General features: G+C 41.1%; 1 protein-coding gene across 1 annotated transcript in view; it reads right to left on the reverse strand.

Moving 5' to 3' along the window:
* Positions 1 to 11,919, reverse strand: part of plpp2b (phospholipid phosphatase 2b) — a 58,963-nt gene extending 47,044 nt beyond the window's left edge. The window contains exon 1 of the mRNA XM_084310145.1: positions 11,306 to 11,919. Coding sequence (XP_084166271.1) covers positions 11,306 to 11,381 — 76 coding nt within the window. The 5' untranslated portion in view covers positions 11,382 to 11,919. The remainder of the gene's footprint in view (positions 1 to 11,305) is intronic.
* Positions 11,920 to 13,005: the final 1,086 nt, after the last annotated feature.

Raw genomic sequence — 13,005 nt, forward strand, 5'->3', positions numbered from 1 at the left:
TACAGGTATGTGTGTACTGTATGTGTGTGTAGTACTATATGTATGTGTATTGTATGTGTGTGTATGTATGTATGTATGTATGTGTGTGTGTGTGTGTGTGTGTGTGTGTGTGTATATTGTAGTACTCATCATACCTAGCCTCAAGGCCATTGAGTCACACACTGGCAGTAGAATGTGTTTGTTTGCGCTACACTCATGCATACTGCGCCCACCAGTGTGTTGTGTCTCGAGGCTCATCAATCACACGCCGCCGCACTCAGAGTCACCCGTCTTCCCACTCATGATTCACAGCTCATAATAGGTACTCATGATGCCTTCAGTGGCACCCGGTAAATCAGGTCAGGTGGCCTGCGAGCCTCTGACCCACGATGTTCCTTAACGACCTCCCTATAACCAATTACGCTACGTTGTGCGTGAAAGTTACGACCAGGGAGAGGTTAAGCTCTGTCTCTTTCCACAGGGTTCCCACAGACATTGCAAAATAAAATTCAAGGACTTTCAAGTACTTTCCTAAGCACTATTTTTCATTTTTAAAAGGGCATTTAAAAGGATACAATTCACTTTTAAATGCTGTATTAATTTTTTTTTAAACAGATCCAATATTTATGGCTTAAAACCAATTTCCGACAATTTGTTACTTTAAATACAAAAATTCAATTTCTTGATTCAGAATTTTTTTATCATGGATGAACAAAACTTTCAATGCGAATGGTTGATTTGAATTGCAAGGACCTTTTACGCACCTTGTAAATGTTTTTGCTGTTTTCAAGGAATTCCAGGCCTTCACTTTTTTTGTCAAAAATCAAGCACTTTAACTCAGTGGGCGCCAAAAACGTAATATCTCGTGTTTCGCGGCCAAGCATTGAGTGCCAAAAACGTAATATTTCGTTTTGAAATCCTTTGATCTTTTTCCTTTGATTCCCGTTCTAAACACTCACCCGGTCTCTCTGGCTCATCTGCCTACGTTGTTTTGCAATGACGATCGAATCTCACCAGGTGGCAGTATCGCCTACCTTTTGAACTGGGGATATCAGTTGTCTTCCAGCCTGGGCCAGTACTGAGTTTACCTCCGGTTCTTTCCGCCTAGGAGTGGATCACAACATAGCAATCGGTGGAAGATTTGGTGCCTCAGAGCTATTCTTTCCCGTATGGTAGACATGCCCAATATACACGAGTAATTGCGATCGCCATGGGATCGACTGGGATTTATTCATTTTGGAGTACTTTCTGACTGAGGTATGGTCTCCTGCTGGTATTTTTTAAATGTAAATTATGCTTCTGTAACGATCACAGTGTCGTGTTTTACCGGACGTAAAACATGCTCGACAAACACGATCGTGGTCTCTAGTTAAAACACCCCCCCCCCTGATGATTTTGTGAAGACACATATGTACATGGTATATACCTTTGATTTGGAAGTATTTGGGGTTTCAGGCGATCAACCAGAACGATTTGGGCATATTGCATATAACTAGGGTTGGGTACCTTTCACATTTGAACCGACCTGTGAATCGATACCGGTACCCAACGGTACCTTTTTTTTCGGTACTTTAGTCTCTAAAAATGTAATCTACCTACCTCAGTTGTGAAAAAGAAAATCCAAATTCAAATAACAACACTTTCAACCGTTTTCGGCTTGCCATTGCCCCGACTGCTTTGTTGTTGAATCAAGTCAAATCCTAGGTAAGCGTATATTGTGCGTGTGAACGCTGACGTGAAATTTTTTTTTTACAGTACCGAAATGTGGCACCGACCGATCTCACGTGAATCGGTACTCGGTAGTACCGACGTGATTCGGTAGGTACCTTTAAAAGTACCTAATTCGGTACCCATCCCTACATAACGCGTCATATCTCGCTATCTATGAAAAAAGACTGGATTATTTTGGAAAGGGGCGATGTTTAGCGTGTAATAGCGCAAAAACTACAGTATGTAGAAATGAACTAATTAGTCAGTGATGGACTTTGAACAATGCCTGTCAATGCTTGTCTCCATAGCTATAATACAGAACACACGATGGGTCCGTAAACATCGCTAAAATGGTCAATAACGCTGGCGCCATTGAGTACAGATGGGGAAAGGGCGTGGCGCCCAAAGAGTTAAGCACTTCCAAGTACATGGTCCTCATTCCAATGATTTATATTCTTACACTATATGTATATTTAACCCTTTCACTGCCACACGACAGAAGGTCAAGTTTCAAGTTTCAAGTTTCTTTAATAGTTGTCATACAGAAGTACAGAATACTTTTATACAAAATGCTTCTTACTGTTACGCTCCAGAGACTGTGCTAGACAAGATAAGTATGAAATAAAATAGTATAGCATGTAAATAGAAGTAAAAATAGAGGTCACAGTGTTCAGTATAGACATATGTACAATGTTCAGAATAGAAGTAACTGAGTTACCATACAATATACAATATACTATGCAATGTACTAATCCGCGGAGCTAATGATGCTAATGATGGGAGCATCGCCGTCGGTTGTGTGATAGTAAAGAGCTAACCTTCTGTATTGTCACAGTGAAAGGGTTAACCGGCTGTCGTGTGGCAGTGAAAGGGTTAAGGTCTTTAAAGTCTACAGTTTAGGATCAACCCCCCCCCCGATAAGAGAAACCCAATGGAAAAACATGCACAACAGATCGCTGACGAAGATGGGCAGGAGCACTTGGATTGGTCCCCGGGCGCGGTACCTCGCAGACGCCCTGTCTGCTCCCGGCAGCCCTTGGGGGGAAGGACGACGGGATCAGCGACCCTGAGAAAGACAATTGCATGTGTGTGTGTGTGTATTCCTCTGTGTGTGTGCCGCCCATTGCATGTCGTTGTGTCGTTGCATGCCGAATAAAGACCTCTCTAAAGAGGTCCTGCATTATTATTATATTATTATTGTATATTTTGTATAGTGTTTGGTCTTTATTATTTTTCTTTTTGTTACTGTATGAAGCACAATCACAGAAGACTCATACAGAATCAAGCATTCCACTGTAATGTGTAGTATGTACCTTATATGTGACAAATAAAACTAATTATACAATGGCATGCAAATTTCTCAATTCTGATTGGCTGAAACAGTCAAGTTAGACGTGGTTATTTCTTATAACCCACGCTCGTGATCCCAGAACCCGCCCACAACCGAATTACAATCACTCCGCCAGTTCGACTTCTTCATAGGAAAAACCAAGATGGCGGACAATAATCTTTACGAATGGATGTGTTGAAAGCGTCATAACGACTAATTCAAAAACGATTCTGTCACAGCGAATGTGTTAGTTTCTTACACAATGTTGGATTATGTAATTGGTGGGTCATGAGTAATTGTGGAACAAAATATAAATCGCGGGAAGTCTGTTGTTAGATGCCATTCGTCAAAAGGACATGTATTTCACTGTTAATAAAATGTTCAAGCAATCAATCAATCAAACCAATAACACACGCTCACGCGGAGGTGCGCTGTTGTAAGTGAGCGTGGGTTATTGAATTGATTGATTGATTGAAAATTGTATTAATGTCTGCCTTGTTTCGAACTGGTTAAGAACTGTTAAGAACTTCATTCTTAGATGCTTCTATAGAAAGTAGTTTAAAAAAAATTAAGAAAAGTTGAAAAAATTGTAACCTACTTTCTATAGAAGCAGCTGGGAGGTGCGCTGTTTTAAGTGAGCGTGGGTTATTGAATTGATTGATTGATTGAACATTTTATTAATGTCCGCCTTGTTTCAAACTGGTTAGGCTTAGGCCCTCTTTCGAAGTCGGTTATGCTTAGAGTTTATCTTTAGAGCAGGGCGATAGACCACCAGCCCTGATTCCAAACTCTAAGCATAACCGACTTCGAAAGAGGGCGACTTCGAAAGAGCCTAACCAGTTTGAAACAAGGCGGACATTAATACAATTTTCAATCAATCAATTCAATAACCCACGCTCACTTAAAACAGCGCACCGCCCAGCTGCTTCTATAGAAAGTAGGTTCCAAAAAAAAATGCGTCTTTCTTTTTTTTTTGCACCTACTTTCTATAGAAGCATCTAAGAATGAAGTTCTTAACAGTTCTTAACCAGTTCGAAACAAGGCGGACATTAATACAATTTTCAATCAATCAAACCAATAACCCACGCTCACTTCATTCTTGCCTTAAACAGCGCACCTCCGAGCTGCTTCCACACGGAGGCAACTTCTATTTTATTTTTTGGAACTACTTTTTCTGCGGATGGTTTTGTCAATAAATCTTCAATTAATGTGTGTTTATTGTATAGCAATAAGGTTGGATGAATTCGGCCATTGTATAAAAGCATTACATCACATCAGAGTCGCTCGGCTGCGCCTCGGGCCTAACAACCACCCATAGGCGTGATCTAATTTCTATAACCCACTCTGTCTCGTGACGTAATGCTTAAATGTATTGCTCTGCCACATAAAATACAGAACGTGCAAACCAGGCAAGAGAACAGCCTCCTCACTGACTAGCTGATCCTGAGAGGAAATGTGTGTCTTGTGCGTGTGTGTGTGTGTGTGTGTCTAGTGTGTGTGTGTGTGTGTTGAATCCAACGTGCAATGTGATTTGATCTGCAGATTCAATAATGTATGTAAAAAGTGTATGTGTATGCATATGTGTGTAGAGGGGCGACAGTGGCTAAGACAGTTAACCGCTAACTGCTCTCGATGAGCAGGTTGGCACCTTGCATGGTTGCCTCCGCCGTCGGTGTGTGAATGTGTGAGTGAATGGGTAAAATGTGAGGTTGTAAAGCGCTTTGAATAAAAGCTGCTATATAAATGCAGACCATTTTCCAGTCCATATGTGTGTGTGTGTGTTTGTGTCGTATATGTGTGATAGGGGTGCTGTGATAGGGTGCTGTGATATATACACACCCTGATATTATCACAATACTCAAGTCATATTTATTACCTTTTTTCAACTGTAAATGATGTCCCCAATGGAAAACTTTACATCTGCAATAATGATATAACATACAACATCTGCAATAATGATATATATACAACATCTGTTTCATCTAACAAGATAGTTCCAATCTTTTCATCTCACTCCAATCATTAGTATTGCAGCAACATGGGATTGTCATTTTTTTTTACACTTTTATTTTTTGTTTCGTTTTTTTTAAAGATTGATGCTTGCCGTCCGTGTATCAATGCAAATATCGCCACACAAAATATCATGATAATAATACTATGCTGTATGGGTGCCCCCTTCCCCTTAGTGCCAGGGCCTAGTAGAGCCAGATAGGTACAGCGGGAAACTGGGCTCAGAGCACACTGGCAGTCAAATGCTCCTGGGCACAGAAAAGCTGTTAGATGTTATCATGAACAAATAACAAACTCAAGTCAGTCCAAAAGAGATATTTGAGGACATGGATTGAGTCACTAAAGTTGACTTACAACTTAAATTAGACATGTCAGGGCCGCCGGCGTCATGGAATAGAGACGTGAATCTAGACCGCTCTCAAACTTTTATAGCTAATACTTTATTTTACCTACTAGGCTTTTATTATAATATGTGCAGAGTTTATATATATTATATATATTTACACTTATCCGGCAGCATGGCTACATGAGTAGAGCTCCGGACTCTTGATCGAAAGATCACCGGTTCAAGGCTGCTGTCGGAAAGTGGTGTTGTTGTCCAGCAGGGGGCACTCTGTCCTCTAGACTTGTCAGTAGCAATGCCCCTGTTACGGTGATAGGGACACCGTACAGCTGCAAGTGCCGTCCTTCGGATTAGACTCTAAACCGAGGTCCTGACGTTCGGCCGTTAAAGAACCCAGGGCGCCTATCGTAAAGAGCATAGGCGCCCACTTAACGGAGCAGACGATGCACGGGCTCCAGGACTATTGAACTTGGGGGAGCAAGCTTGTCTCTTTGCTCCCTCACTTTTTGATCATATCATATGATATAAATATCCCCCCCAATATATAAATCTTGCAACGCAATGACACTTAATAGCAAGTTTTTAAGTTTCCAAAGATTGTGTGACCCCCCACTTTAATGGTTTGATCCAGTGCCCACGGGCCACGGTTCGTCGGCATGACGTATACGACATGTTGGGGGAGGCGGCTTTTTCGAAAGCGTTTGAAAAATTCAGGCTGGATATTGGATAACATTGTGACTCGTGAGGATTATTCTTCGGCGTTTACATCAAAATGGAGCAAATCATCACGTAAGTCGAACACTGTGACTGTATACTAAATGCGCAAACAGATTGAAACTGAATATTTCTCGTATGGTGAGCCTCGGCGCTGCTGCACCGAGTGAATCCAGAGATACAGGATGGTGCGCAGGCGCTGTGATCACCCAACGGCGGAAATAATGCCGCTTTGAGCAGTTTATAAAAATATTAAAAATATTTATTAGCAACGCCGAGCTTTCAAACCATCCCGTATCTCTGTGCGAACCCCTCGTGCAACTGTGAGCACCTTTGTAATGTCTCTGTGATACTTGTATAACGAACGGTTCGGCCAGAACCAGTCCTTCATGGTAAATCTAGGTTGGTTTCCCATTGAGGAGCAAGTGACTGTGGATTCACTCGGTGCAGCACAGTCACGAAAGGGGACCCTGATGTAAACAAGACAAACGTCTTTCTCTGGTCTGCATCCCCTTAACAATTGTGTGTATTGAGCCGTACTGTATTGTACCCATTCTGCAATCTGTTAAATAAAGTTTTCATTCATTCAGCCGCCGCGCTCACTGGGGCTATTGATAGCGTCAATTAGTTGTTGTTGTTGTTGTTGGTGCTGCGGATGTGAACGGGGCTGGAGGGGCTTTGGGAGGATGGGAAAGTTATTATTATTATTATTATAATAGTAATTGGCTATCATACGTGCCTAGCTAGCGTTAGCTAAAAGAGCCCTCGCAGTGAAGTTATTATTATTATAGCTATCATACTGCAATATAAACTGAGTTTTATAGTGAAAAGAGCAGCTTTATTTTGGTCAAGATTGAAGGCTCTATATTGCAGGAAATTGCACATACAGGTGTTCATTAAATGTAAAAAAATCTGCCGTGGAGGGGGTCGTGCCGGACCCCCTCCAAACCACCCCTTGCAAAAAAAAAAAAAATGTAAAAAAAAAAAAGAAAAAAAAAATTGCACCCCCACTTTCAACTATAACTAGGCGGCCATGGTAAAGAGTAGGGGGTTCCCCGACGTTCATGGCCAAATTCCCAATCAGGTCTCCGACATCAAGGCCACCTAATCATCCCTTCCCCTTAATTGGCTGATATCAATCCCTGTCTCCTGAGCCGTTCAGCCATTGTGTTGTAGTGTGATGTGTGCCTGGTGCCAGTGTATGGTAGCCATTGAGCCTGCGTAGCCCAAGGTTGGGTGCTACCAGTGGTGGTGAAGGAGGCCATTTCCACCCTACATTGTAAAGCGCTATGAGTCTCTAGAAAAGCACTATATAAATGCAATGGGTGAATGAACTTGCTATAAACTATTTATTATACTTTCTCTCATACAGGCTAATAAATCAGTACGTTTAGCCTATTATCTAGCTTCCTGGAAAAAAGACGAGACGAAAAGCGCGATAAAACTTATATTCACGACGCTATAAAATGACAACCAACCGATGGATTTTTATCTTCTTTAAGCCATTATGAAGGCACGGTTTATGCACTCAAGTGACAATGAGAATGGACAGATAGCAATACTATAAATTATATATATAGCTCTTAGAAAGTACATCGGTTTGTAAACAAACCTCTGTCCTCTGAGGCATAAATCGCCGCAAGACTGTGGTCGCCAAAGTGTTAAAGAAGACGTGTCCGGCCCATGGGGACATTGACGTGTGTTGTCAAATAAATTTGATTTGATTTAATAAAGAACAGGCTTGAGGTGGTTATTTCATTTGGGTGGGTGAAGTGGTTAGATGGGAGAGTCAGAGGTATCTAACCTATCAGACCACCAACCCTAAATCCCACATTGTGACAGTGAAACAGCGAGGCTTATGGGGCTTGGTGCCAGCAGACTGTGTGGCACACTGGCAGTCTACAGTCGACTCTACTCTAACCAATGGGAAATCCTGTGGAGGAGAGCGAGGAGCGATGCACTGAGAGCAAACCCAGACAGACCCCTATAGATCTGAGCATTCAAAAGCACAATCTGAATCTGCCTCATTATATTTTTATGGTGGTTGATTATATAATTGACATTAATATAAACACAACATGGACTATTGTTTAAAGAATATACACAACATGGACTATTGTTTAAAGAATATACACAACATTGTAATGTTCGGGGTTCTGCCCTACCTTAGGATGGTATCCTACTGTCTGTCTGGTGTACTTCACTTTGTTGTTTGGGTTGCACTAATTGTACAGTATGTCACTTCTGATTTGCTGTCTCGCACTGATTGTCTGTCACATCTGGAAGCTGTCACTGGCTGTCATTCTGGCTGTCACTAATTGACACGTTGGAATGTTAGAATGTGGCCTTATAATGAATTATCTGTTCTCTTGTTCCTTGCTAGAGCTTCACTATGATCTACGAGCAGGAGCGCCTGAACGAGTGCTGACCCGACTCTCTTTTCTGTGCTCTGTTGACGCTTGGCGTCTGTGTATTCCGCTACGACTTGTTCTCTTAATAAAGAGAATACCTTTGTTTTGAAGAGCAAACACTTCTCCGTCTTTTTCCTCGACCATTGGAACTCCCACTTACCTGCTATCGTAACACAACATGGACTATTGTTTAAAGAATATACACAACATGGACTATTGTTTAAAAGAATAATTATATCTGATCTGATATCTCTGTCTAACTGATATATCTGTATAACTGATATCTCTGTCTAACTGATATATCTGTCTAACTGATATCTCTGTCTAACTGATATCTCTGTCTAACTGATATCTCTGTCTAACTGATATCTCTGTCTAACTGATATCTCTGTCTAACTGATATCTCTGTCTCGAGAATGGAGTAATCCTTGTTTCAGGCCTGGTGTCACTTTTTTTTCATTCCGGGTAAATTTTTCTGTTAGCCTGAAGCTATGGCTTCAACCGATCGCCTGGAATACTTATTGCGATGCCGAATTCAGTATGCAGTAAAGGAATATAGCATCAGCCAATGGACATATCGATCTACCAGATGGCGATCAATAACTGGGAAATTCTTTTTGGAATCCAACCGGCCACATGTAAGAGCAATTTGACGTACATTTCAGCCTGATCAGGCCTTGTTAGCATAGCCAGAGACCTTTTCAAACGCAGCCCAACAATTGAAACTGGCCCCTGTAAATGTACAACCCCCCCCCCCCCCCCCCTCCAATGTACAGTTTCTTCCCCCTCAAATGTATATACTCTCTTTTAGAAACTTTGTCTCTTGAACAGTACTGTATCATTGTATATTATCTTGTATGTCATAATAAATGTCTGGATGTAACAGTACTGTTTATCTGTATGTCGTGTATGTCATAAATGTTATGATGAATTGAAAATGGGGGACCCTGATGTAAACAAGACGAAAGTCTTTCTCTGGTCTGCATCCCCTTAACAATTATGTGTATTGAGCTGTACTGTATTGTACCCATTCTGCAATCTGTTAATAAAGTTTTCAATCAATCAATCAATCAATCAATCAATATGGTGCTCTGGGCAACCAAGTACTGGAGGAAACCTCTGTGGATGGTGCAGAATATTACGGTTCACGTTTCTCTTTCTATTCTATTCTGCTCATTGAAGATTTGACATAGAATGAAGGGATAGATCAAAAGACGTCTCTTATAGGATATATATGTGTATGTGATAACTCCAGTTTCAAGTATGTTCTAATGAGTCATTATTTGTCCTTTGGTGTCAGGAGAAAGGATATGTATAAACAACCTCATCCATGATGCAGTGTACCTATACACGACCTACCTATTCTACAACTATATCAGTGTACACTATACATACACTTAGGGGTGGGAATCGCCAGAGACCTCACGATACGATACTATCGCGATACTTGCGTCACGATACGATAGTATCGCGATACTAAATATATCGCGATACGCTGAGTATTGCGGGAAATATTTTTTTTAATCAAATTTTCATTTATTACCTTTTTTCAACTGCAAAGTAAAACTTTGTCAACATGTTTTATCTAATAAAATAAAGTTCAGTCTGTTCATCTCACTTCAATCATTTTGATTGCAGAACATGGTAGTTTCTCAAGCAGACCGATGTAAACACTGTAATCTGTGTTGCATACCTGACAAACTGAACTGTTTGTATTACAGTCATATTCCAACTTAACTGAATGCACATGTGTGTGTGTGTGGACTACTGTACTATTACAGGTAATGAAATGAACAATGCAACTTCCTTATAAAAAAAAAAACATAATTTTTTTATGAATAATTAAATATCGATACTTGGCATCCCTGTATCGATACAGTATCGCCACGCAAAGTATTGCGATACTACTATGTATCCATCCCCCCCCCACCCCTATACACCTATCCGTGTACCTATACACCTATCCGTGTATACATGTACCTATTCATCAGTGTACCTATACCTATACACCTATCCATCAGTGTACCTACTGTATACACCTATAAATCAGTGTACCATATACTGAACAAAGCCAGACAGCTTGTGCTAAAATCATTCCTAATTGAAGTCGTGTGTAAAACGAAATCAAGTTTTTTGTGTAGTATGTAAAATCAACATACATTTAGAAAAGGACTGACAGGCATTCTTGAAATGATTCTTGGCAGACAAGATATTTAGGGAAATGTGGAATAAGGGTCCACATACACATATGCATATCAAATTTCCATAAACAAACATTCAGCTTCCCGAACGTGTAAATAATCCAGCAGAACTCAAATCAGTACAGCATGAAAATTACCATGATGATGAGAACCCCCGTTTCCCCAGTTTCCCATTATGGTGCAGTCTAATATCAGCTGGCTTCTAAAAATAGGATTTGCATTATTGCATACATACTAAACAGTCATCATCTTACTAACACAGGTGCCAACACAGTGCGCAAAGTAAACCAATATTGCTATTGTCTGAATCTTAATACCGGAGTTTTTAAATGGTAGCCTATAATATTACGACTTTTGCCAAACTTGGTCTTTGGCACAAAGTACGAACAACTGAACAAACGACTGCTTTACAGTAGACCTGGTATTAGGAACATTTAGCTGATTCATCTCAAAATGTGATCTTCATCTTGGACCCTAGACAATATAGGGTATTGAGCCGTACTGTATTGTACCCATTCTGCAATCTGTTAAATAAAGTTTTCATTCATTCATTCATTCATAGGCACGTTTATTTTTACTCGGGTTTATAGTTTTTAAAGTAACTCACCCACTATCAGGCAGAGCACGTCCATCACCACGAACAGCGTCTTCTTCACCCCATCCTTCATTTTCTTTCCGTTCATTTAAGATTTGAAATTAATAACCTCGTTGGTTTTTTTTTTTTTTTTTTAATGTTTTATAAAATACCCTAATAATGGCATGAAGTCCATACAAACAGAGTACTGTTTTTCTGGGATGCTTTCCTTTACCTGTCCAGGGACTGGCACGGTGGCACCATAATGTGTTGTGTTGTTGCCGTCTTCTTTAATAGAACGACAACTTTTTAATAAAAGCTCAAATCGTAGCCAGGCGAATAACGGGACGGACAGCGTTGGGGTAGCGCGCCCCTTTACGCGCAGAGTTTGGGTAACTGTGACTCCTGCGTGGATCGCAACTGGCAACAAGGATCCCGCTCAGCGCGTCTGAGAAGAATCCAACAATATAAAAGTCCTTCTCTCCAACGCACTAGTGATCCCTCCTGTCTGCTTCCTCGTCTGGCTCTTCTCCTGACTAGTTAGTAGTTCACCCTGCATGCGTCTGTCGAGTTTAACGCACACAGACTATAATAATAACTTGTTTTTATCTGAAGCTCAGACCGCATTCATCCCGATTCCCAACTCTAGACCGATGAGTGTGACTGTTGTCTGTTGTGTCTCTTTGCTCAGCTTGGATCTGTGAGGAGGGGGCTGGGAGGGGGAGGGGCCTACGAGCCAGACGTAGGCTATGATGACGTCACCAGGTAGAAAACACCTTGGGGGGAATTCTGGCTAATTCCAAGATTTGGGAACATGACAAGCAACTTCAATATAAATATTATGCGGGTTATATAAATATATATATATGGCTATCTGCTGTATGTCACATCACACACTCTTTGATGCGTTTCCTACTGATTTGTATTAAAAAAAAATATATATATATATATATTTTTCTTTTTATACAAATCAGTAGGAAACGCATCAAAGAGTGTGATGTGACATACAGCAGATAGCCATAATGTGATATAATCCCATGCACTTTAAATTGACACATTAAAGCCAGCATCTTCTAAATCCTGATATTGCTCATTATTTGGACATCGTTCAGACTTCAGAGTAACACTTCGAGCGTAGATAGATCAACCTCCCACTGCTGGGGGATCTGGTGTGATCTGGTGTGATCTGGTGTGTGTATGAGAGAGATGCTCCGGCGAGCCGCTGAGTCAGTCCTAACGCAGGCTGGCAGTTTGAGGCTGAGTAATAAAGTCAAACAGGGTCTAAATGTACCATTAGCTACAGACATTAATCAGAACCCTACAGCAGAGACGGAGCTGACCCCCCACGCTGAGTGCTGTGAGTGACCCCACTTGGTGGGTTCATTAAAAAACAGTATAAAACTTACAGTCTTACAAAAGCAGGGAGACTTTTACAGGTCCTACCGGGACGATAGATTTAGCACGACTTACCACCAGCGCCACTCCAAGCTACACCTTCCTTCCCCGTGCAGTCAGCCACAGGCCTGCTTACTGACTGTTATAGGCCTGCTTACTGACTGTTATAGGCCTGCTTACTGACTGTTATAGGCCTGCTTACTGACTGTTATAGGCCTGCTTACTGACTGTTATAGGCCTGCTTACTGACTGTTATAGGCCTGCTTACTGACTGTTATAGGCCTGCTTACTGCCTGTTATAGGCCTGCTTACTGACTGTTATAGGCCTGCTTACTGAC

Source organism: Notolepis coatsorum (genome assembly GCF_963971535.1).
Source record: "Notolepis coatsorum genome assembly, chromosome: 3".
NCBI lineage: Eukaryota > Metazoa > Chordata > Actinopteri > Aulopiformes > Paralepididae > Notolepis > Notolepis coatsorum.